The 26,987-nt window shown below is 37.5% G+C and overlaps 1 protein-coding gene across 2 annotated transcripts in view; it reads left to right on the top strand.

The window, feature by feature from the left end:
• Positions 1 to 26,987, top strand: part of MLLT10 (MLLT10 histone lysine methyltransferase DOT1L cofactor) — a 116,987-nt gene that overhangs the window by 51,227 nt on the left and 38,773 nt on the right. For both annotated transcript variants that reach the window (XM_088533977.1, XM_088533978.1), the window contains 3 exons: positions 6,949 to 7,044; positions 12,014 to 12,269; positions 14,336 to 14,896. In XM_088533977.1, coding sequence (XP_088390103.1) covers positions 6,949 to 7,044; positions 12,014 to 12,269; positions 14,336 to 14,896 — 913 coding nt within the window. The remainder of the gene's footprint in view (positions 1 to 6,948; positions 7,045 to 12,013; positions 12,270 to 14,335; positions 14,897 to 26,987) is intronic.

Below are 26,987 nucleotides of genomic sequence, written 5' to 3'. Positions count from 1 at the left end.
CCAGATGCGGCCTCACCAGGGCTGAGTAGAGGGGCAGGATCACCTCCCTCGACCTGCTGGAGATGCTCTTCTTAATGCACCCCAGGATCCCATTGGCCTTCCGCCATGAAGTCCAGGTCCCTCTCTGCAGAGCTGCTCTCCAGAAGGTTGGTCCCCAGCCTGTGCTGGTGTCTGGGGTTATTCCTCCCCAGCTGCAGGACCCTGTACTTGCCCTTGTTGAATCTTTTAAGGTTTCTCACCTCCCAGTTGTCCAGTCTGTCCAGGTCCCCCTGGATGAGTACAAAGGAGTCAGTGGCTCTTGTAAGGCAGGCTGGCAGCTTGTTGCTGGCTGCTCAAAGGAGAGCTTCCTAGAGAAGGAAGGTTTGCTGCCTTGTAGCAGCTGTATGACATGGAATTCTGTTTGCCCGGGCTTTGCTCTGGGCTGAGCAGTGGAGCTGTTTGCCACGGTTGTGTTGGGCGCTACGTGAGGCAGCGTTAGGCCGGGTCTGAGCCGCGAGCCTGCTGCTTATGCGGTCAGGACTTTGTGGGCTTTTAGATGGCCTTGTCAGTATTGGTCAGGCCTCACAAGTGGAGAAGCTGCCTGTTTAGAGTACTGAGGATCAGGAATGGCTCTTTGGATGGGAAGTAAGTAAGAATGTGCTTGTGATTGAGGCCTGCAGATGTGAGGAGGGTGACTGGAGAGGCAAGGACACAACACTGTGGCACGGAACCCGTGGGCACCACTGCAGAAACTGGAGGGGCTCAGCCTGAGGAGAGTGGAGAATCGAGGCCTCCGGGAGCCCGGGCAGTCATTTTAACACTGAGCTCTGGATGCAGGGAATTGATTGTTGTTGTTTTTGCTGCATTATGTGTGTGTTAAAGAAAAGTGATGCCTCCTTTTTTGAGGAGGACAAACAGAAGCATCTAGGAAGAGCTGTAGGTTGAGAGTGACATTCCGCACTGCTCCTGTAGCCAAAGAGTGGTTGTTAGGCCCCTAGGAAGGGCTGTAACTTAAAGTACATCCCTACTCTTGGAAAGCTTCTGCTGACTAGTTGAGAGTTTGTGAACTTTCTTAAAGCTATTTGAGAGGCCTGGCAGCATGTGATTGCTTAACCAGAATTTGTTTAGGAGATGAACATATCTGGATATATTCAATAACAAACATCCTGAGGACTTGCAGGGTGAAGAGCAAAGTTGGTATCTGGCTGGTAGATTTGTTTCCTCCTGAAGTCCCATGTTCAGTTGTGCTTTATTCTGTCACTTGGTAATTGAGTGCGTCCACTGGAACTGACACCAGCTGGCACATATGGCAGGGCAAAATGATCTCTTATAGAGAGGGAAAAAATACAGGAAAAACTATATAAGTAGATACTCTTGTCCTTATTTTAACGTTCATTTATTTTAACAAGAGGAAGAGTAGGAACTTGCATTCCTACTTATGTGCATATGCTTTGGCTACTTGTTTTTCTTCTAAACTTACAGTAACATTTCATGAGGAGAAAGAGTAATACTTTCAGTGTATCAAGTACAACAAGCATGTACTGGTAATAGTATTAATTTTGGCATCTGGGACTAGTAAAATTACTGTAAAATTACAATGACAAATTTGGATTGGATATACCTAAAAATTATTCGCTGGAGTAAGCCGGAGTATTTTTTGAGTGCATTAGCTGTAGCCTTCACATTTTGCCTCAAACTCTTCATTTTAATCTTGTGCTTTTCAGTGTAAAAGGAAGGAGCAACAAACTCCTGAAAAACAAGCCCTGCAGAACATGGACAGGGAATAACAGTGGTTAGTAGCAGTGCAGTCTCTTTAGACCGCAAAACTGAGAATTGCAGTCTCTTTAGACCGCAAAACTGAGAATTGCAATGAATTCTTGAGTGACAACATTCTCAATTTATCTTTGAAGAAATTCTGGTTCAGCTGTTTTCTTTTTTGATCCCTAAAAAAAAAAAATTGCCTATGTTCATTAGCACTAGCATGGATGAAAGGTGCAGCGAGGGACTTGAGAGAAGGAGCATTAGCTGTTGCTTTTTGGTTCTTTTATAGAGCTGCTGCTTCACCATGGTTTTTATAAGGGTGTCTGAAGTAACCCTGAGCGATTCAGAATTTTGAGCAAAGCTTTATTGTGGAAAGTTCTCTCCAAACTCATCAAAATCAAAAGTGGTGTTTCCACAAAAAAATCACTAGTCTGGAGCAGAGCTCAAACTAGCTTGCAGACAGTATAGTGTTTAATAGTAGGTAATACATATTTATAGTTGTGTAAAGACCATCAATTTTTTAGGAATAGTTGAAAGGGAACTTGGGCAATAAGGAATTGTCTTGATACAGTCAATCCACCGCCACTTTTTGAAGCAGTGAGGTGCTACTCAAGTGCTTAAGTATTCATAATTGATCATTAATACTAAGTTGTGGCAGCATATTTCAATAGTAGATATCAGAAGAAGAATAGCTTATTCTGAACAGTCGTTGTTGTGTGTCAGTCTTGTGCCCAACAGAGGATTTGGATGGCATCTTTTTTGCTGTCAATTCTTCAGTATTTTACTAGCAGTCTGTCAAGTAACTGCGTCAAAGCTGAATGTGTATTTGAATTGTACTGACAGTACTGCCCTCTGTGGAGGTCTTCCCTTGCCTACCTCCTTTCACTATATGGCCGCTTCAAGCACTGCTACTGCAGTAATTTTCCTGTGCTTTATACATAGTAAAATACTAGGCAGGTGAATATCTGAGGTAGAACTGTTGCCAGGATGAGATAAGATTTGAACTTGAAACTTCTGGGACCACAAGTGTCTTTCATTATGCAGTTGTTATGGATATATTGCTAATAGCTATTACTCAAAAATAAGAGGCCATCTGTGAAAGAATATAGTTGTGATGGTGACAGCTACAGATTAACAAGCCTCAGTAATGAAAAAATAGTTCAGAAAAATCCATCAATGACAGAACCTACAGAATGAATATTTTATGATAATAGAACATGCTGATACTTTGAAATTATTTGAGGGAGTCAACAAAAGAATAAATGAAAAACAATGGCTTAGTCAAATAGTTTTTCTTACAAGAATCATTAAGAAAATCATCTTTGAATATATTGTGTTATGGTTTGAAAACTCAAGGTGGGGAGGATTATGTTTTTTATAATAGAGAATGTGATTTTTTTTAAAAAAGGAATATTCCAAAGTCAGCCCATGCAGCTTTATTTGAAGGGCCAGGCAGTGGTGCTCGCTGGTGGTGTCCAGGTATTTTAAATCTTCCAAATTAGAAGTTGGTCTCATGTTCCCTGGGCACATACACTCCTACTTCTCCCTTCTGCATCTGCCTCTTCTTGTCTGTATTGTTAGTAGTCTCTGATGCTCATGCACTGAACTAACCTAACTCTAAAGCAGTTATCCACTGCTTTATCCACTTTGATTTTTGTTGTTGCTAATTTAAGTTTGAATCAGCACTCAAAGTCTGACAAGCTAAGCAGTATGGGAAAGGCTGAGAGGTCAACTTTTTTTTTTTTTTTTTTTTTTTTTTTGTAATAAGTTGTTAAATGCCTAACTTCATTTCATGAAACTCTGTTCTGAAGTACTGTGGAAAGCTGTACATGTCTGATTAATTACAAATAAGTGTGGGTAAACACACACTGAAAAATTTAAATGATACTTACACCTGGAAATCTGAAAGTGTTATGGATTAATACTAGTACAGCAGGAAAGCTGCAGTCATCCCTTCTATCTCTATTGGAGATGTTATAATTTGCTTGTAGTTTCGGTAGATTATGATAGATGTTTCATCTGAAAATATGTTTAAAAAAACAAGCAAGCAAGTGCTGGGCTTTGGAGTCATGATGATCCTCCAAGATGTAAAACAGCCAAAAGAAGTGAACAGTTGGAACTGAACTGTATTATTTAATAAATTTATATCTTTGTAGTTTTGATCTTTGTGGAAGAAACAATTGAAATGTGCTTTGTCCTTTTTTTTTTTTTTTTTTTCTTCCCCAGAGAGAATAATGTACAGAAGGTGTTACTAGAATTACTAGAATTAGGGTGTTATATAACTTGGTAGGTAAGAAACAAAATCCCAAAATTGAACTCCATGATTAATCATGACTTATGAACCTCTGGTTATTTTGTAATTGGTATTTAGCTAATTCATAAATCTGGGCCCTTGAACATCTTGGGTCAATAACATTATAACTACTTACCCAGAGGCTGCATGGCAAACAACCTTTATTTTTCCTATGGTTAAACAGGGTTTCAGGAGCTCTGCCTGAATCTGACTGTTGAGCTACACTGTGAACCAAGAGGGAAGTTTGTATTGTCAGTTCTGTAGTCTGCACTGTATTTATTAATGTATCTGTCCTGGGGGTGTTGCATCTGCTAACTCCTGCTCTTACAGAATGTAGGACTGAGTTTATCCAGGTTACAGTGTCTTTAAAGTATATAGTTTGAAATATTTGAGCTCATGAGTCTTTAGATATTCAAGTCTGAGTGAGTGAAGTGTGGTTGAAATGATTTTCTGTGGCTAATTAAAGAGAGAGCTTTTAAGGAAGGTGAAACCTGCTGGGGTGTGTCCATGAGGGGCCAGCTGTGCATTGCTGCTTTTTCTGATAAAGGAAGGAGATTTTAGCTTCCACCTCTTCTGCCTGGAGGAAGAAACATAAAATTAAGGACAGCAGACTTCCTGTGGAAAGGGAAAAAGGCCTTTGAGTGGGATACCCCTCCTGTGCCCTTAGGTAACACCTAACAGTTGACAGTTGCTAATGCTCCACTTTGTGGGACGTAAAGCGCTTTGTTTCCAGGTCCTTGCAGAGCAGTTCACACTCTCCCTTTTGCTTTTCCCTCTTGCCCCATCTTTCCCTTCACTTCTCCTTTCTCAAAAGAGAGCACATCTTCTTGTGTGGAAATTAGTATTAAAAGTGATTTCAGTACATTACAGAATATGATTTGAAGTCCTCCTGGCTGTTCCTTTGATCATAATTCTTCCATTATCTGCCTTTCAGACAAAAATAACATTAGAAACTAGATAATAGCTAGATAATAACTAGAAAACCCACAGCGGAAATTGTAAAACAAATTCTGTAAAATATCATTTAAATGTTTCTTACTCTTTACCAATTCTTCTGTGAAGTTTCACCTTCAAGTATGCTGAAATCATTGCCTCTTGATTCCAAAACTGTAAATAAATTCAAATCATTCCAAAGAACTTTTTATGTAATAAAAATGCTGAATGCTGTGGAAACTAAGATAGTGCCTTGGCTTCCATTTTATGATTTCTTTCTTTGGACTTCAAGAACTTGGGGTTCCAGTTTCTTTAAACATGAACACTAATGGCATAGGGAGCTGGACATCTAAGACTGAAGAGCTTTTGAATCAAGTGTCTCCGTATGTGCTAGCAACAGATTTGATGGGTAACAACATGGTCTCAGAGTAAATGCTTCTGTTCTGACCTGCTTGTTTTCTGGCAATGTGGGCTGGTACTTGGGGGATTACTGCTTATAAGGAATTATCCAAAAGGCTGCAGTACACTTGCACCGTTTGAGAAGCTGCTGTTTCAGACCACTTCCATGAAATGCATTTCTCATATTGCTTCTATTGTGCTTAAAATAGGAAACTGCTACTTGATGGTAGCTGAATCTTGTGTACAAATGCGACAGCTTGTTCCACTGCTTAGTAAGAGTGGTAGTGCGGTCACTGTTGAACAACTTATTTTCTTTCTGGGACTTGAATTATCATTTAATGCTTATGGGGAGATGAGCATGGATCCTTTTCAAAATTAAAAGCAACTGCTGAGTTTTTAGTATGGCTGTTCAAATCTATACCTTCTAAGTGTCTTCCTCATGTTTGTAAGCTATTCATATATTTTATTGACTCAAAGGGACTTTTTAGACTATTTTGGAGGACCCTTTTTCTTCCTTGCTTTCTTGTTTTGTTAGCTTTCTGAACAAACAGCCGTAAGATTTACTGTTCTATTGGATTTCATATGAATACACAAAAAATCCACAAATGTGTAGTAAATTACTTCAGTGCAAATCCCTACAAGTAACTCTTCATCATACCTGCAATTTCTCTGTGTCTTCTTATGTAGACTTTATAAAGCAAGTGCAATGTTAAGGGAAAAGTAAGTCCTCTAGAACTACAATTGATTAAGTGGTGAAACTGTTGAACTTCTGCTTTATTTTTGATTTTGTGTCAGATTCAGTATTTTTTTCATTTGACTGCTGAGTTATTTAAACAAGTATAATTTGAGTCTGCTTTGTAATCCCGTAAGAATTGAATTCTTCTAGTGTGGAAGACTTCTATTGTAAAGGTTCTGGATTAAGAAATGATTTTCTTTCTATTTGCACCATTTTAGTCACTGTGACAGTATTTCATACTGTGGAGAGAAGAGGGAAAAAAAAATAAATAAACTTTTCTTGACCTCCTTGGAAAGGAGACCTTTTTTTCCCCCCAACTTTGGTATTTTGTTCATTTTAATGTGGAAAAATGTGTACACTTTCTAGGAATGTAATCTAAATCATATTTTAATTTTTAAGCCCAGAGATGCCAGTAGTAGGACCAAACCTAAATTTCTAAATGATTAACAAATTGACTAAGACTAACTTATAGCAATAATATCCAAGCAAAATACTGTACAGTGGAGCTGGTGTGCAAAGATAAGACCCTGGACCCCATCTAAAGCAGAACTCACGTCTCTATTTTTAATCCATTTTTTTGCATTGATTGATTATTGTTGAGATAGATGACATGAAACAATAATGGATTCACGTATCTCAATTATGATTGAAGAATTTTGAAAGCAAGTTTAAGTACTTGATTTACTGTTACGATAATGTCTAGTGCTATTTTAATGGAAATTTTGTTAATATTTTGAAATATTATTATAATCTGTCTTCAGTTTCATAACGCTTGACATGTTACTTAAAATGAGCTTTGTTAAAGCTTAACCTGAACTTGGATTATATTCTCTTTTATAACTTTTAGAAATATAAAGAGAAAGATAAACACAAGCAAAAATATAAGAAGCAGTCCGAGTCCTCACCATCCTTGGTTCCATCTCTTACTGTAACTACAGAGAAAGTAAGTTTATGTATGTTTTTATCCCCCTCATCATCTTCATTTACTTAATGTTGCAGTATCGTACTTATTACAATGTATGTGCCAGAGCTTTAAAAATGGAGTAGACTTTATATGCTATCAAGCGTATTTAATATATTTTTCTAATGTGCAAAATCCAAAAAAACTTTTGAGGTTATAGGATGAAAAAAAAACTTTTTTTTTTTTTAATAATTGATTACTTATTGTATGTAGGTTTTTTTTTTTTTTTTTTTTTTTTTTTTTTTTTTTTTTTGTCTGGACCATTTCCTTCACCTTCTGGCACTTCTGTGGGTGATCATGTGCTGTCATCTTTCCCTTCTGTGTGCAAACCTAACATGCTATTCGTGTGCATCAGGGCTAAAGGCTTCTCAAGCCTTGGGATGTACTGTGGATACTGAGAGTGATTATTATGCAAATCTATTTGCGTTTCCAGAAGTCTTAGGACTCGCAGCACAGGGGTGGTGCAGCTCTTCCATATGCAGGGATATATGCAGGGCAGAAAAATTATAGTTTGAGTGCGAGTAGCTCCTAGTGCAATGAGAAAATGAACTTTTTTTTTTTTTTTTTTTTTTTTTTTGTGGGGAAAAAAAATACCACACCTTGCAAGATGAATTAATTGTTCTAGCAAGACTTATGGGAAGCGTAAGGGAACCCTGATGTAGTACACAGAGTTAACCTGGTAATTACAGTAGTAAATATTGACTGACTTTGAGAACAGGATTAACATTCATGAACTGGCTAGTAAAGTCCTTACAGCTAGACCAAGGGCATCAGGAGACTTTCCTTTCTGGGAGGCTTTTTGTACAGAAATGAAGGAAGAATCTGCAGTGTGAACAGAGTGAAGGGGGAGCCTCAAACTGCACATTATATTATATTCAAAAAGCCTGTGTTGGGTATAAGCTCTAGGGGACTGCAAAGGTTGAAGCCATTTAAGTAACTAGATATTCTGCTTACATCCTCAAAGCCTTACCCTCTGCTACTCTTGCTCTCTTATTAGAGCTTTTTGTTATAGAACATAGCATTATAAAAAGGCAATTTATTTAGGAGTAAGTAAGGTAGGTATTTTGTCATTAAGCCATTAGCTTAATAATCTAAAACTTGTGCTGCACATGTATCTCAGATCCTATTGCACACTGTGTATGAACCATTGATGTATGTATAACTGTTTTAGGGCATTGCATTGCTAAGCACTCCTTGAAGTGAGGAATGTATCTGAAAAAAGAATGAGTGACAAAAATGACAAAAATTTACTTTGCTTAGTACTTGTATCGTAATAGCATTGAAGACCTTCTGAGACAGCGTGCGGATCTCAACACGCTTTACAGCACCTTCTGAAACAGAAAAACCTGTTACAGCAAACTTTCAAAACTGCAGTGAGCATGTGCATGGCTGTTCTTTAAAATCTATAGAAAGGAGGATTCAGGCAGGCTAAATGTTTCTGTGATAATAACAGCTAAATCATATTGTCCTGACCTTTCTAGTGACTCTAAGTGTAACCTCATATCTCTGCTCCGAACCAAACCTCTGCACAGTATGTGCACATTAAGGTCTATTTGTCATCACTTAGCCCTGACCCAATCCATTGAAATAAGTTAAATTCCTAATGATTTTCTAAAAACTCCTTTCCTTGCAGTAATGGATAAGAGAGATTAGATAACATCAAACTAAGGTTGTTGCTGCTCTATAGAGCTATCTTTGCAATTAACATTCAACTGAGTGGGCAGGAGTTGAGGAAGGTGTTGGATGAGAGGAGCAATCGCAGATCCTGGAAGAAGCTGGTTTTATTCCAAATTATTGTGTATCTGAATACCCTTGCTTCAGATGACCCACATTTGAATCACTCCTCCTTAGCTCAGCTCAAGTGGCACATCAGTTTCATCTGAAAATAAAGCGAGCATGGCTTCCCCTTAGGTCAAAAAGATAACTGTTAAACTCTGAATTGGCTTCATGTTAATTAGAAACTGTTACCAGTGTGGTAATTGAGGCATATTATTTTTAACTTCATAATTCAACAGATGTAAGAGAATTTCGCTCCTTCACTGTTGTTGAGAATAATCCACACTGTTTTTCCTGCAGTTTTAATGGAGCTATACTTGAAGTTTTGAAAGGCTTTATTTTGTCTTCCTTTTTAGGTAGGCAAATTAAAATAATTTATTTCCTAGCTTGGAAAAGAAAAAAAAAAAAAAAAACCCTTCCATAATGGTGGATACTTTACAGGTGCTTTGTACATGTTCAAAATGAAGTAGTGTATTTTTTTTTTTTCTGCAAACACCATTATACTGAGAGGTTGTTTTTTGACTAGGTGCTATGGTTTGGCTTACTTGCTCTAAGAAGAAAAGAGTAGTAATAATAGAACAGTGTGGAAATGTGAAATGTATTTCTTATTTTTTAGCTTAATGTTAACATGGAGACATTGTTACTTCTGGACCTGAAAGACATAGTGGTGCTCAAAATTACATAATAAAGTCTTAGCTTTGAGCTTTAGGATAACTAGAGTCATTTCTGTTGAGTGGCACTGAGGCACTGACAAAACCTGCCATAGCATTGAATTGGACTTGAGCATCATATCCCAAGGAGAGCAGGCCAGTGTATTTCTTTGCTTGTCCTTTTAACTCATGATGAGTGTAGAAGCTTTGTCTCTACATGGCTTTTAACCCCACTAGGTCATGTAGGTTTCCTGTGAGTGGGATACAGGGATTCAGGAAGAGCCCAAGGTAATGAGAAAGTGTGTGAAGAGCAGGCTTGGGGGTTTCATACACTGGCCTATTCTGCATGGAGACCTTGGCTCTTCTAAAACAAAGTATTAAGTAGGCCAGCTTGAATCCTGAGTTCATGGAGTACTTGGCTGTTTTGGAGTAATTTGCATGTGCCTGTATGTTGGGGTCTGGAAGGGGCATCCTCCTTAGCTTTGTATAGAGTGTTTGCATGGAGCAGTAAAGCAGACCAAAAAAAACCTCAAAGCAGTGGGGACTAACAGTAAAACAAAAACCAAACCAAAACCCACCCAGACTAATAGTACAGTAGAGCAATTTGTACAGAAATAATGTTCTTAAAGAAGCTGTTGATTCTCCACTCCTTGAATAGATATAACCCCCCTCTGAGCAGTTCATACAATGCAGGAAGCAAATAGATTGAAAATTTCATCTTCTTAAAGCTCACATATTAAATTGTCTGTGAGCACTTGCAACTGGCAAATAATATCTTCTGTATAAATATCATGGCTGTTTTAATTAAAATTGTGGGTAACTTTTCCACCAGATATACAAACTGCCATGTAAAGGTGAGGAAATATTCCGCTCCAGGTGTAAATTCAGCTCTTATCCCAATAAAGCAGGAGCAAAACTGGGTGTATTCTTGACTACTGAGGCATGTGTTTGTGTGGTCCATAACAGAGATAAATTTAGGTATTACGTTCCATTATTTCTTGTGAAGAATCAGAAAAGAGCTAAACGTGCCTGTACAGATACATATCTTATAGGTTTAATCAGTATTTTTTATCTAAGAAGTTTTATACAATCAAAAGGCTATTTTAGTAGTTGCTTTGAGAATAATAAAGCAATAAAAATATAGTGTTTCCTTTTTCCTGATTTTGCTTTCATTTTAATTCTTCTAATATTAAAATCGTTTTATCCCAACTGTGTTTTTCATGATGAAAATTAGGAAATAATTGTATGTCCTTTGCCTGGCTTCCTCAGTGACCATGGAGCAAGCAGCCTGCCCGTCTACGCAGCATTTTTTTTGCCCCTGTTTTGAGTGTGATTCACCCATTATGAACCTTTTTGACAAAACTGGCTGGGAGAGTAAGGCCCAAGGGGAGCTGAGGTGCCCCGGGCGGACGGGCAGGTTGCAGCCGAGGGGCGAGGAAGCCGCTGGCACTTCCACTGCTCCTGGAACAACTTTGCAGCTGCCCTGCGCTGCATAAGAGCTGTATTTTCCAAAAAGAATTTGAAATAGTTATTATTTTAAAAAAAAGACGGTGAAATAATAATATAGTATGTAAATAGCATATAGAGGCTGGTAATTGCAGGTGTAACAGTGAATCCGTTGAAGTCAGACCTTTAATGAAATAAAGATTTCAACCAAAGCTTATGTTATTTTTAAGCATTCTCTTCCACAAAATCATATTTTGTGCACTTTAATCATGTGTGTTGACAATTTAACATTTCATTTTATGTAACTTATGCTGCTGTTTCTTAAAACTCTTCTACATTTATCACTTAAAAAAAAGAAATCCTTTAAACCTAAAAGTGTATGAGAACGTATTTAAACCATATGGGATATTTTTCAAAGTGTTCATGACTTCTGCAGGCATAAATGAGGAAACCAGAGTACAGTGAAATATTAATATACAACAGTATATATTTACTAAAACAAGTATGTACCTGATTGAAAATATCTGCCTTCTTGTGACAGCTGTAATTCAAGAATTCTCTTGTTCAGATAGTAAAAGTAAGTTTGTTATTAGGTAGTTCTTTTCAACCTGAGGTATGGAAAGCTTTACGTGTATGTACTGAATTTTGTGCAATGTGAGTAATTTTACTGATTTAAATAGGATTGCAAAATAAATAAAATGGAATATACCTTGTAAGTTTGTACAACTGGCTGCATTATTTTGTTTGGTTTTAGATATAAAAACAAATCAGTAATAATTACTGCCCCTGCTTATTAGAACTAATAGCTTTATTTTATGTTAGCTGTGGTGGATATGTCACTGTGTAGACTAGCACTGATTGTTTTAAATGATCTCTTGGTAATGGCACTGAGCTGAAAAGTAACAGTAGCTGACTTCTTATTCTTTAGACTTTAAAATAAACTTCTGAAGTAAACTGTTTTAATTCAGTTACAATGGAAACTTGAACAGCTGTAAAACGCTTAGCAGTGTATACTGTTTTTTTTCAGTTTTCGTGTGTGACCTGTTTCTTTTATTTCCTTTCTCCTACCAAAATGCTAGACATACACAAGCACTAGCAACAACTCCATGTCAGGCTCCTTGAAGCGATTGGAAGACACCACAGCTCGATTCACAAATGCAAATTTCCAGGAAGTTTCTGCACACGTTTCAAGTGGAAAAGATTCCTCAGAGGCGAGAGGGTCAGAGAGCAAAGGGAAGAAATCTGCAGGTCACAGCTCGGGTCAGAGGGGAAGAAAGCCTGGTCCTGGAAGGAACCCGGGAACAACCGTGTCTGCAGCTAGCCCTTTCCAGCAAGGTATCAGTTGTTACGCAGTGATTCTGCTACTGCTTTGATGTGAATTAGACAGAAACCCCATATATTTAAAACTTGGAAAGCTTTAAATTATATTTCATGCTTTAAAGAAAGTTTATTTGTTGTCATTATATAAACAAAGAGCTCTGCATCTGCAAAGGGCAAAATTGATGCTTTTGTTTAGGGTATTCTCTTTGAATGCTGAGAAAAAAAAAGTTCCTGTTATGAAAAATTGCTCTAGAGTAAAAATTCAGTATAGGAAATTTGAGGCTGCAGAGCTTTCTTAGCTCTTGAAAGGTCTAATATTAATTGTTTAAAAATTAGTATATGTTAGAACAAAGTTGGTTTAGCAACTATGTAAGTCTTAAAATGCATGCAAACACCCTCAACCATTTTGTGAAGTTGCTAAGATACTAAGTGTAGTATGTTCTTGAATCTTATCTATTTTTAATTTTTTGAATCTTATCTATTTTTAATTTTGTCACTGAAATGTGTAAGCTGAAGATGGTTACCTGACATTCAGCTTATTTACCTTATCAGGTGTGAGAAGCTTGAGGTTTTTGAACATACTAAAATCCACTAAATCCACTGCTGACACTTTTCAAAAACAAATTATGTTGAGAATCCTTTGTCAGGATTTGATCCAATATAAAAATGAAAAGGTCTATGTCTTAATACTAAAAACAACTACTAAAATATTTAATTTTGAAATACAGATCAACAAATCAGATTCTATAGAAAGGAATATGTTATCTACTTACCACAATGAAAACTATTTAAGTGTAATAGTTGGCTGTCCTTTCTGTTTTGTGGTGATTTTTTTTCTCTTTAAGTTCTAATTACCTTGCCATTATGCACTGGGAAACTTTAAGCTTGTCTACATTTTTTGTTGTTGTTGTTACATTTGAAATACTGAAGTAATTTTAGTTTGCTTATGTTTTCAAATAAAACTTTGAAAATTGTCTTCTGGATTCCGGCATTCAAAGAAGGATCTTGCCTAATGAAGATTTCGATATAGATCTTTATTATGCCAGACTTTTTTTAAAGCTGCACTGATTTAAATTAATATAGTTAATTTAAAACACAAAACAAATGTTTTTGTCCTAATGCAAATTATACATATTTTTAATGAGATTATTAATAATGGTTAATGAAGCACTAATGATAAAATATTATTTTTTTAAAGGACTATTTTTAATGGTTCAGAAAACAAGCTATTTTTTAAATCCTAACTAATTATTTATGCTATCATGTTTAGGATTACTTTCTTAAAGAGATTGTAATTGCCAGTAGATAATGCAGGCTTTACTGAGCTGCTGCTGCCACCCATAGAAAACCACTGAATTTCAGGGGAAGGATTGGTGTCTGCACTACGTACAGTATCGGTGCCTGCCTCCTGAGTAGGCCGCCCTTTCCATCTTGTGTATGCTAACAGCGTGCTGAAGTGACCTCATTCCAAATATTACAGAAGCAATATAATTCTGTTGCAAAAAGAACACAAAAGAACTTCACAGGTCTGTGGTGGTGTAAAGAAGCCTTGAAGTGCCACTTTCATTCATTTTACCCCTCTCCTGTTCTTCTGAGAAATGCCTCTTGTGAGGCAACCAGGGGAAGTTCAGTGCAATTGCTGCTCCCTTGACCCACGCCGGGCCTTGGGCTTAGGCAGAACATCAAGGAAGGCTGCGGACTCGCTGGAAACGTGATCCCAGCACATGCGTGCCAGGTTTAGGCTTTTCAAATAAAATGGTCTATTCTAAAGAAACTTCTGTGACTTACAGTGTTTGTTACAACTTCAGAACTGGGGGGAATATCAAAGGTGTTGAAAAGGCCGAGTTACTCTTCTCCTTTTAGATGTTTTTAACTTTTGCCCTAAACATAGTGAATCTGAGAATTGGGTCTGGCAGAGGGAAGATCAGCAAACTAACATTAAAAAAAAAAAAAAAAAAGGGAATGAGCTACTGTACTTTTTGGTAACACTTTTTGTAAAGCTGCATTTAAATTTGTTTTCTAAGATTTTAATCTTTATCATCAGTCATTTTATACTTTTATTTTTTTTCTTCTTTCTCTAGGTAGTTTTTTGAGCACTCCTGGGAGCATAAAGTCATCTTCTGGAAGTTTAGTTCAGTCTCCCCAGGATTTTTTGAGTTTTACGGAAACAGATCTGCGAAGTGACAGTTACAGTCATTCTCAACAGACTTCATCAACCAAAGATGTACATAAAGGAGAGACTGGGAGTCAAGAAGGGGGTGTCAATTGTTTCAGTTCCTTAATCGGTCTCCCTTCAGCTGTTTCACAATCTAAAAACTTTGACAACTCACCTGGAGACTTAGGTAACTCAAGCCTTACTTCTACAGCATACAAACGAGCTCAAACTTCTGGAATAGAAGAAGAAACTGTAACAGAGAAGAAGAGGAAAGGAAATAAGCAGAATAAGCATGGGCCTGGTAGACCCAAAGGAAATAAAAGTCAAGAAAGTATTTCCCATCTTTCAGTTTCTTCCGCTTCCCCAACTTCATCTGTGGCATCTGCTGCAGGAAGTGTGACAAGCTCTGGACTTCAGAAATCTCCAACTTTGCTCAGGAATGGAAGTTTACAAAGTCTAAGTGTTGGCTCATCTCCAGTGGGTTCAGGTAGGCCTTTATTAGATTTGTTTTCTTATCTCCAAAGATGTGTTTGTAATTTTAGCCTCAATTGTGAATAAGCTTTTCAGGAACAGAGTATTATTTTAAGTATCTCAAAAGTGGTCTCAGAGAAAAGTCAAAAGCAGAATATGAGCGTTAAAAGTTTTATTGCATAGAATAAGATTATTGTAAGAGTATGTTCAGTTCCATGTATAGCTGCAGTTAGTCTCTAGCTGGATGTAGTAGACGGATGAGTCTATGTTCAGTGTAAATGCAGCTTTTTGAGGCTGCAGGGAAAAAGATACCTGCTGTAAAACCAGTGTTGTTTGGAAAGGGTTTAGCTAAAATAAGTAGTAGTATATGAGGCTGTAGAGTCTTTATGTTTGGTTACCTATAGAGAACAAAATTGGTATTCAAGCATGTCAACTGCGGAAATTACTGAATATTGTCTCCCAATTATTTTTTTAGACCTCAGTTAATTAAAAATCCATATAGAGAAATTATCAGTCAAAACATGTGATGGGATAATTTGAATTTGGCCCCCTCTGCAGCTGGGTGATGATTTCATGTTCTTGTGTGCTTTTTGCAGTTGAAATTGGCTGGTTTGTTCTTCCTCTGTTCTAAATGTGTTTGCAATTTGGGCTGTTGAGAGGCTTTCTGTTCTGCGGAATGGCCATTCAGAATGCTGTCCAAAGCTGCAACATTTTCTTCAAGGGCTTTTTGTGTTTGGTTTTAAAAATACTATGCACACTATTTAATAACCATTTTGCATAAATTTGGGATTTTGTTTTTGTTGTTCTGGTGGATTTTTTTATTGAGGAAGAAGGAGAAATGGAGCTTGAATTTTAGTTGTGGGCAGGATTTTATGCTTTTGTATTCCATATTTGCACTGTATTCCAGGTTTTTAGCAATGCATGCTTTAGGGAGTAATAAATATTTCCAAAACGGAAACTCTGTATTTCTTTCAGAACAAGGCTTGTTCTTAAAAAGTGTACCTGATCTCAGAAGCGTGTTACTTAACAAAGATACAGAGTAGAGGTAAATCTCTGATTTTAAAGGGAAATAATGATAGAAACAGTGGAAGTTAGATTCAAAAGACTTCTTTTCCTAGGAATCGATAAGGAGGAATAGTTTCAGAAAATGGACAGGAAACTGGGACTTTTAAAGTCAACTAAAAAAAAAATTTTTTAAAACGTTACCTTGATTTTCTTATCCAGCATGATACCCTTCAGCAGCTTTAGATCAGGATTCCAAATCTTTTGGTGTAAACTTTCTCATCCCAATATGATCCCTTTGTGATGGGCAATGTTTTGTCATAGTTGTGGTAACAGATGGAAATACAGGACCTTTGTTTGAAGTAAATGACCCGTGGTTCCTCCTTTCTGTTTGGTTTGAACTTTCTGATCTTGTCAGCACTGAGACCAGAGCCCTTCCTAGCCAGTTCCACCCTGTTCCCTTCCTCCTCCTTACAGATCTCACTCTTCCATCTATAAAATGCGGGTGATGTTGATCATCTTTGTAAAAAGCTTTGAAATACATGGATGGAAATACCATGTAAGACTTGTTGTTTTGCTTTTTCATTTCTTTTATCATAATATTCACCTTACATCTTCAGCTGTCTGTTTAGAAGTTATTTGGAAATCTAGAGTTTGATCTGTCCTATAAAACAATGATTTACTCCAAAGATTTTGAAAAGTTAATTAAATAATGTACAGATTGGAAGTTGCTGCCTTTAAGTATGGTATCTAAAGTCAATTGCAAACTTCTGTTCGAGCCTAGGCATTTTGTTTTAAAGTTTTCTCCCCATTTATCCTTTCTTATTATGATGGTAGTGCTTTTTTCCTCACTTCGTCATAAGCATGTTTTGGGTATAAGTCAGTTTACTATTGTGGACACTTGATGTTACTTGAATGAGTCAAAGTTTATGAATATTATCAAGATATTGGAAGCATCTAAGCATTGGGAACATATAAGTGGATATCAGGTTCGTATGTAGATTTTGCTCTGAAACTGTTAAGCTTTTGTGCATGTAAATGTAGTAAGAGAAAATACATGGAAAATCAAAGCATATTTTTTTACTGACCGAATTTGGAGTTGCCTCATTATTTTAGTGAAACAGGATCAGGAATGAGTTAGTACTAATTAAAACTTTTGAGGCACCTTTTCAAGACTTGATTGGTCTTTGAGAATCAGCTTCTCAATTTTTTATTAATCCCTCCTGAATTGTAATCATCTTGAAGAAACTGACCCATACCCTTAAAAATCCATTCACTGAATGAGCCTGTTTACTTTGCAGTTGTGTGGTGTTCTGGTTCCTGCTTGGTGTTCACATGTGAGATGTTGTATGATGATACAGCTTCATCATGTGAAATTTATACACATAAAACTTACATTTAGAGTAAGTACATCCTGCTGTCTTTGTAGAAGGATTTCTCCCCTCTAGATGCTTTCTCTGTTCCATAGAATTTCTGTTCTGCTTCGTACGGTCGGAGATGCACCATGAGTAGTAGTAGTGTACCCAAGGGAGTGAAAAAGTGGTTTAAATAGTTGGTAGAGTGAAAAGGAATTTTTATATTAATGTTTTATAGAACCTCTCTTCCTGTAACAATGGAGCTACTTTAGACAATAAGAGTTTATTGACAACCTGTACCCTCTACCACACCTAGAAAAGGTTGAATGGGTTTTAAACGGTCAGGAAGTAATAGTCCATACTTTCCAAATCCCTCCTCTGCCCCTTGCCTGGAATCCCTCCTGCAAGTCATGGCTGTAGCAGCATCGCATTTGGTTTGCCACATCTCATTTCTGCACCATACTACCTGATCAGTGCTCGTGTCTATCAATATATATTGATATATCAACCAGGAGCTCTCTGAGCTGCTACTAGAGCAGCTGCTTGAAGTGGTGCTCCTGGAGACTTTGCATCCTTCAGAGCTCCTGTCAAATCTTTGCTTATGGTGTTTTGTTTAGGCCCCTGTGGCCTTTGATTTACTTGCAAACTAAATCTAGCGGGAGAAGGAATTTAGTCAGATATATTCTGAAACAGTTTGGGCCGTTATGTTTATCTCCTTGGTGCCTCAGAAGCAGAAGTAGGCCAAGAAGTCTTGCTGTGTTTAAAGAGCCAGTTTGTGCTCCGAGAGAGGGAACGGAAAAGAGAAATTTATACTTGTAGCAATAAATGAGCTTTTAGGACAAAGCACACTCTGTAGGAAACACACAAGGCAAAAGTCTAGTCCGGGAGAATGTTTTCATGCTTTCAAGCCCCGCGGAAATGGTGCTGGTCCATTACTAGATAAAAATGATTTGATCCTGTGGAAGACATGGAGTGTATATTAAATATTTGGGGAGAAATTAAATGGAGCAGTAGAAGCTTATGAAGACAGGGATTATCATGAAATAGGTTCCTCCTGAACCCCAAATGTTAACTAAAACAGGTGTTATCGGCAATGGCAGCTAGAAATAGTAAATTGACATTTCCTGATAATGAGTATCTTACATTCACACGCTTTCAAATTGTCACATGTTAATGTCAGTGGGTCTTTAAAACTAGAGAGGTTTTAGGGGACTAGCAGAAAGCTGACGTTAGGGAACTGCGATGTATCTGATGCAAGAAAGATAGATATTAAGAGATGTAAAGATGTAATTATTAATGATGGTTAGTTTGGCTTGTAGAAACTAAGTTTTATTAGTGTGGGTTTTTTTACAATCTCTTTTTAATATTTATAAGGATAATGGTACAGTGGACATCTACAAATAATGTAAGTTGATAGAACATGACATTTTAATGACAGAAAAGCAACAAGTCTTTACATTGAATGTACTAAACTGGTAAGTCTCAAAATTCAGTTTTAATCACAGAATTATTGAATCAGATGTGGTGCTTTTGGGGTTGTGTGGCCCTTGAGCATTAGTTGTCACCTTTATGGCATTTCCTGGAAAATTCTGTGATTTTTGCAAATTTCTGGGTATGAGGATGAAATAAAATAGATGTCTTGGTACATGATACAAACTAATGGTATTTCTTTTATTATAGCTAACTGAAAAGACTATACCTGAGAAAGAGTAATTTATACATGCAGGCTAGGGAGGCTCTTTGGAGGGGAAGGAAGGACTATGAAGGGTGATGATGAATAATCAGTTATGTCTGAGCTTTCAGTGCAGAGCTGGGACTTTAAAAGCTTTGAATATATGAAGAGCAAACTCATAAACATATGGGGAAGGAGGCTCTGAATGGGCCTGCTCTTCCAGTGTTGTGTCTAGTTCTGCTATCTGCTCAACATAAAGGATCTTGATGAACTGTAGAGGATTCAGAGAAGAGCCATGAGAAGGATTAAAGAACTGGAAAAACTCTGTTATTGTAGAAAGATTAAGGACTGAGTTTGTCTGAATGTGCCTATCAGATAGGGAACTGAAAATTAAATTCTGTACTAATACTTAACCTCACAAAAGGTTATAACATGATCAAAGTATAGCTTCCAATAATGGCTCTGAATGTTTAAATGTAGTACTTTTTTTGAAAGCTGTGCTTTAGTCACATGCTTTTATTGGATTCAAAGGCGAGATATTATTCAGCGAAACTCTACAACTGAGTTTCACATCATGATCACAAATTCTTTTTTGCCTCTATAATTCATGAATCTAATACAGTTCTGTGCTTCCCTTCGATTAAAGACACAAAGAATAGCATTTGGCCTCTGTGTGGCCTGTAACTGTCACTGGACAAATAATGCATCTCAACAGATAGGGGCGAGTAGGAGATTGTCATGCAATGTGGGTCTGCAAAGATTATTTCTCAGCCTGGTATGTTCTGTGCTTTTCTCAAATATTTGGAAGAAAGGAAGACTTTCCCTGCTTGCTGTGAGGGTTCTCTGTGGCTTGCTTTAAAAAAAATACTTTACAAGAAATGTACTTGGATGTAACGAGTAGTAATTCCTTGACTAATAAACAATTTTATTCCAACAAACGCTGAGCAAAGCACTTAGAGGTGTGTTTTGAAAACAACATCTATGAAAAACTGCAGAATAATGATGGAGAACCAAACATTAACTCACTGAGACGTAGGGAAAAAAGGCTGATGTCATCCCTGTGATATTCTATTAAGAAATGCAAAGGAATAGAAAAGTTGAAGTTGCATTACTTTAAATTATACCATTTATCGTGCAATTAGTAGAGTTCCATATTTAGTTTTGTTGTTCACTTTCTTATAGGTACAGAGTCATACAGTGATTGAGGTTTTAAAGACTATTCTTTTTGAAGAGAATCTTGAGTTCTTTGATAAAGCTTGATTTGAGGGTTTTTTTTTTTTTTTTTTTTTTTTCAAACAGAAACAGTGTTAAAAGGCAATGTGATCACAGTTGTTACCCACGTAGAGGTAATATTCTTGGTCCAGAATTTAACATCTGTAATTACATAGTGAAGAATATTCCATTTTCTGTAAAAGCAAGTTCTTGTCAGAAAAATAAAAATACCAATACGTAGTGGTTAATTAAGCTGCTGCAGGCAAGAATTACTCAGTCTTTCTAGGATTTAAGTCCGTGTGCTGCCCGGCTTTCCTGGGAAGCAGCTGATTGTACATTCTACTCAAGTTAGCTCTTCTGTGAATGATGCAGGACTCTAGGACCTCTTGGAGGTTTTGATAGAAAGCTTCAATTAAAAAAGAAAAGCTTACAATTTTTGCTTTCTCAAAAATTGTAAAAATCATTTTTTTAAGTGCCAATAGAAATAAGGGCTTTCTGAAGTGATAACATTTCCCAAAGGAGGAGGGGAAGATAAATTCTAAGAACTGAGGTAGGGGTAGTGTGTTAAGCTGCTTAGGCCTGTTAATAGCGGGCAAGGGCTTGGAACCTGCACGAGTGGGGCCTTTCCTGCTTAGTTAGTTGGTGCTGTTGCCTGACAGCGTAAGTGTCTGATGGATTAAAATAGAGGTTTTGGAGATTGCATTCTTGAATTAGAGTCACAAATCATACTGTGAATTGCGGCATTCAGTTTTAGCTGCATTTAAAATACTTCAGTAGATCTCTATCTACACATCAAGATGATGATGTACTTCCAAAGCCTTGATAATCAGCAGCAAGTGGTATCTTTAGATTGGTTGCATACGTACAGTACCTCTGGGATATACAAGAAAGAAAAAAAGGACAAAAAATCTCCTGTATGAACCCTACAAAAAGACATAGGAACATGGAAGGGAAATGCATGGTGTTTTTGAGTTATCTTCTGCATCATTCATTTACAAAAAAGGAAATTTGTAATGTTTATTTTAGGAGAAAAGCAGTATTTTTTACACAACTGTTTAAATTCTGCTTTTATTTAAGTTTTTAAATCTTCTCTCCAAATCCAAATTTAATAAAGATTAAAGTAAGTTCTGGACATACTGGTTTTTGCCCAGAATTATCTGCAGATTTGACATCAAAATACAATCTTGGTGAAGCATAGTAAATAACTGTAGGTGTAAGATGTGTATTATTAGCTAGACTTATACTGGCAGAGAGAGGAGAAAGTGCATTTGAGGGGCTTAGGGCTAGTTAAGTTGCTGTATTTAATTTTCAAATTCAGATATAAATCTTTGCTTCTGGGAGGTTTTCAAAGAAGTCTATCGTGATTTTTTTTTTTTTTTTTTTTTCCTGGCGTGGGGTAATCTGTTTGCTTTTAGGTTATGTTTGACCTGCCAGCCCACAAGGTGTCTTGTATATTTTTGAGGTTTGGTTTGAATTCTTCATAAGAACTCACCTATTTTAGATAGGGGTAAACTACAGTCTGTGAATGAGATGTAGATGTTTTGCTCTCTGTATTGCCCTGCATAGTAAAGAAACTAACTGGCTGCTTTAGCGGGAGTTGATTCTCTGCAGATACATTGAGTGAAGGTATGTAGTGTTAGTAGTATTGTGTCCAAAAAGGATCAGGGCAGTTAGGAAAACGTACTTAGAGAGTTTTGTGTTTGCTTGGTATTAGATCTCTGTCCCCTCCTAAAAACATATAGATTAAAACATAGAATTCTATGTTTAAAACACAGAATTTAAGATGGACTGAGGAGAAGGAATAAGGAGACACTCTGAAACAGTTAAGATTTCTCTCGTACTGGATGTCTTTGTTGAAGAACTTAATGTTTGCTTTAGAGGTGCCTTTGCTGAAGGTCGAGTAGATCTTTCTGAAATGCAGTTCTTGCTGCACACAGAAGGTGAAGGGAGATGCAGCTGGTGCTTGTTTACTTGCAGCTGTTTAGTACTGCAGCCTCCTTAAAAATGAGCCTTAACAAACGGAATAAAACCCCTTTTGTTTTATATCATTTTATTCAAGTAAAAAAAAAAAATCAAAATATACACCTTTTTGCGTGTGGACGTTTTTCAGCATCTGGAGTCAATTTACTAGAGCACAGCATTCCTTGGAAGTCAATGCAAGATAGCAATCGGCCTTCTAACTCCATAAAATCTGCTAGAGGTGACACGAGAACATGAAAAGTGCGTGGGAGGGTTGGAGCAGCCCGACTCTGGAAGGAGCAGTGGGTTTGGGTGTCGCTCCTCTCTCCCCACTGGACTTTCCACTTGTTGCAGACTTTCAGGTCTGTTTAAGCATCAAATATAGATGAAAAATAATAAACGATGTGTATGCATCGGTACCACTTGCACTGCTTTTGAGCAACTAAAGGCTGTTGCATTCAAATTACTGTTTTTGTTTTTCTCCTTGTTCAGAGGTGGTAATGCTGCAATAGCGTTTTTAATCTCAAATAAATATACTTTGCTTTTGAATTTGAGATTTATTTGTTGTGAATCCCTGCAGTGTCAGAATTTAAACTGAGTGAAGGTTGTTTCAGGATTAACTTTGGGATGAGGAAATCCCATATGAGGATATGCTCTGTTGCCTGTTGATTATCATAATAATTTCTGAGATTCCCCTCTAAAGGTTTAAAAAACAAAAAAAGAGAGAGAGAGGAGAAAAAAAAAGAAAACCCTCTCACACTGTTATGGTTGATATTGTAAAATATTTGGCCTTTAAACTGGTCCAGGGCAAAATAATTAAGTCTTGTAGTGAACAGATTCCTGTTTTAACATAGCAACTCCCAAAAGCACCACGATGGCTTTAAGCAGATGGCTAAACCAAATAGCTAAATATCACTCCTCACTTCCTATGCATCCTTGCCGCTCAAATAATTTGTTTAACTCTCTAAAGCAGCTTATGTGGTGGTGATGGGACTAAGCACAGCAGCCTCCCAACGCCCAGAAGCTCCTGCTGCTCAGGCTGTTGCGGGAGCTGTGTTTCCGTACGTCCTGGGACGGCTTTGGGGCCCGTGTGTCGTGGAAACTCTGGTGAACGCTTGAAATTAGGCAGCCCCCTGCTAGCTTCATGTCACTGGGGTTGCTGACAAACCAAAGTCCTAATTCTGGTTTAAGTGGCCAGAACGGAATTGTTCTTACAGCTTTGCAGTTGCAACTTTAAGAGTCCAGTAACATTTGTATTTAGGCAGTTTCAAAAAAGGGAAAATTATAAAAGCAAACATCTACCTAGATATAATGATTTGGCTCTTAGCTGCACTCTGACAATATATCCTGGTATTTTAACTGCACATCAGCTACAGATTACCAGCACTAGTTGCTTAAAGACACAGAAGACCATGATACTGATATACCCGATGTGAGCTCATCTCCAAATAGTCTACCCAGTGCCAAAAAATTGACATAAATAAGACAACATTGTATATTCAGAAGATTACTCAAACACACTTTTTTTGCAGGAGTATCGGGGGTAGCTGAGTGGTGTATGTGTTTGATCCACTGGTATGCCATATACAGGCTGTGCACTGTCAAAATACTTTGCAAGAAGCTGGATTTTGTTGTTCCTCCAAAGTGTCATTCCAGAACCTTGTGCTGAATGGAGAGGCACGTGGTTCTAGTAAAAGCTCTCAGCAAAAGGAACTGGAGAATGTGGGCCTGGGCATTTTGCATGAGTCCTCCTATCATCACAGGCCTTGGACTTCACTTAGTTTTATGTGCTTTTCCTTTGCTTATTTCTTTTGCACATTCATGAGAGTGTTTTCCTGATAGGGGTGACTAGAGCTTCTAAGTTAAATTAGTTTGCTTCCCTTCTAGTTTTTGAAACAAACCAAAACCAATCCATAAATCATTAATATAGCTTGCTTTAAGTGTGAATGTCAAATGCAGATTAAAAAAGAGTTCAATAGTTACAACACATTTCTAATATGATCTAATGTCTCATCAGAAGTTTTTATCTCATTTGCTACTGGCCCTTTTGTGGCTAAAATCAGTAGACATTTTTGTTGTTGTTTTGGGTGCAGGAGTAGTGGTAAGCTTAGAATTTGACCTTAGTTTTGTATGTGAGACCAATTCCCTTAAAAACAAGTAATGAACAAAAAAGGAGTGGTGATTCCAGTGTAGCTATTGATATGTGGTCAGGTCTGAAACAAACTGAAAGTGGAGTGAGCTGGGAGTAAGGACATCTACTGCCAGCTTTAATTTTAAGAAACTGGGAGCTTTAAAAAACATCATAGCAGGTACTATGAGGATTTACTGAGGAAAGAAAGGATACAACTATGAATGAGTAAAGTGCAGCAGCAGAGATGGGAAATAAAAGAAATGTGAGGGGGGAAAAAAAAAAAAGAAGATTGTGAAATAGAGCATATATGTGCCAAAAAACTATGGTCACTGTCCACTGTCCCTCAACTTTCTTGACATTTTAATGGGGTTCAATAGCTTGGCTGTGAATTGTAGGAGAAGAGTAGGTGTCTGGGAATGTGCTTCAGTGCAGGAGAAGTCAGGAAAAAGGTAGCTACAACTAGACACAGTTACACCAGGAGTCTGGACAGAAGCTCTTTTTTCCTTCCAGGATAAAATACCCCTCTTTTCATCTGTCTTCCACTGATTTATGGGGTGGAGGAGAGAGCTGTGGTGGGGAACAGATCTTTTTCTGTTCTTAGTTGAGGCTTGAGGAGGATCTAGAATTAGCTCTATTAGTCATCTGGAATAGGAGGCGTAAAGGAGGCAGGTCTAATATTGGCCTTTAATCATGTAAGTGTATGAGCTCTTTCAAAGATGGTGGGAGAAACAGGACACTCTCTTGCTGATCTCTTCATGAATCTGTCTCTTCCATGAACTTGTCTAATCTTGAAATCAATGATGCTGGTGGCATCTGGAACATGTAACAAGTGGGTTTTGTGGGTTTGTGCATCATATGTACGATTAGGTTCTTGGTCTTTAAAGCTGTTGCTGATCATGTTTTGACTCTTACTTGAAAACAGAAAGAGTGAATGGTCATTAAATATTCAGCATATTTACAGCATTCATGTTTGATACATTTCTATCATGTCCCCTAATTGACTCTTCAGACCTAAAACTAAATTTGTTCTTCATACTGTATCCTTGTTGTCTTCTTCTGTACCTCTCTTTTTGGGAACTGTGGGTAGAACTTGAATTAGTGTGTAGTATTTAAAGGTGTAGCATTTTTTTTTGGGTAGCATAGTGATGTTTTCTTCTCTGTTCCTTTCTGGTAACTAGTAACACTTGTCCTTTTTGATTACTGCGTGACGTGAAAAGCTCGCTCTGAGACCTACAGCTGCAGACTGCCAAAGTGTTATCAGTCCGTGTCCTGGAGTAGCTCAGTCCTTCTAAGGATTCTATATTCCATTCCCCCCTGCAATGGTTAGCCATACTTGCAGATAGAGGGGACCGTGCTGTGGTTTTTCTCTCACTTTTCTTTAGATACATTCTTGAGTTGCTCAACACCTGCTTGTTTGAGATCCGTTTTGCTAAGTTAATTGTGCTTTTTTTTCTCTGCTCTTCAACTGCATCTTTTCTTAATTTGTCTGTGAAGTGGATATCCTGTAGTACTGAATTATTCACTGGAGCTATTTAATGTGTGTTCTGTGTTAAAACATCTCTGAAAGGTTGGAGTGATGTGTGGGAAGACAGTGGATATGCCAGTTCCTTAAAACTGTCACCAGTTTCCCCTAATATTGCAAACAATGATGGGTCAAAACCGCTGGGCTGTGTTTCTTTCACACAAGTTGAGCACAACTGGTATAAGCTGATCCTGTTATGATTAAATAAGGAAATACTTACACTGTGAGTGTCAGTGTGGCTGAAATGGCTGTTGCCTGAAAGAGCAAAATCTTCATTTGGGTCATGTCCTCTACAGCAATGGCAGGGTTTATCCTGGTGGTGTGATTTGTACAATCCCAGGAAAGCCTCTGTGAATTTTTAGTGGGTTTTTTTTTTTTTTTTGACTTGTAAGGTGATGCTTTTGACATGCATAAGGATCTTTTTGTACATTGTTTCAGATCTGTGAAAATTGAATTGTGGAGGAGGTTGGTTAAAATGACCAGTGCTCATTTTTTATTAGATTCATCAAGATTAACCTGGTTTTGTCTTTTTCTTCACCCCACAATTTTCAAATTTTGTTTTAGGACTTGGTCTGTAATGATGATGTGGAATTAAAGTCAGTGTTGCTATGTGCTTCTGGTAGCTCGAGTTATAAGCTTATAGTCTCAATTTCCTACGCTTTCTCTGTAGAAGTGACTTTGGCTGCTTACTTAAGCTTAGGCAATAAGTAAAAGACATGAAGTATTTTTAATGATTTCTGAATTAGGTCTGTAATTACATGGATAACAAAGATATTTTAAATTGTCTTTCTTGTGTTTTTTTTTTTTTTTCCCCAAACCTGGTGTTCAGAAAAGCTAGTTAAAAAGGTGGGGGAGTGAGTTGCAGCAACAGTTTTCAGGAGCTGTGAGTTGTCAGGTGAATGCAGAAGGGAAAACAAAACGTAAGAGTTGTTCAAAAAAGACTTTTGAAAAACTAAATAGCCATGTGCAGGGGTCAATACTGAGAGAAAATTCACCCGCAGAAGAGCTGCAGGGGCCTTTAGCCACTCTATCCTCTGGCCAAAACTAGTGGCAAAGAGAGAAACCAAGGCGGTATTCAGTAGTAGCGTGGAAAAAGTGAACTTGTAAATTGTAAATATAGCATTTTGCAGTCACTGTGGCATTATCTGAAGTATGAACAAAACCCTAACTTCAGTGGCAGTGATGTCTGTGCGGCCACTGCCACGCAGCAACTCAGCAGGGCGATGGTGTGGGCTGAGTTACGGAGGTCTCCAG

Source organism: Tinamus guttatus, unplaced genomic scaffold (assembly GCF_059628265.1).
Source record: "Tinamus guttatus ecotype Peru unplaced genomic scaffold, ASM5962826v1 Tinamus_guttatus_pri_ptg000530l, whole genome shotgun sequence".
NCBI classification, from domain to species: Eukaryota; Metazoa; Chordata; class Aves; order Tinamiformes; family Tinamidae; genus Tinamus; species Tinamus guttatus.
The sequence above is the reverse complement of the archived record's forward strand: the minus strand, read 5'-3'. Positions and strand labels throughout refer to the sequence as shown.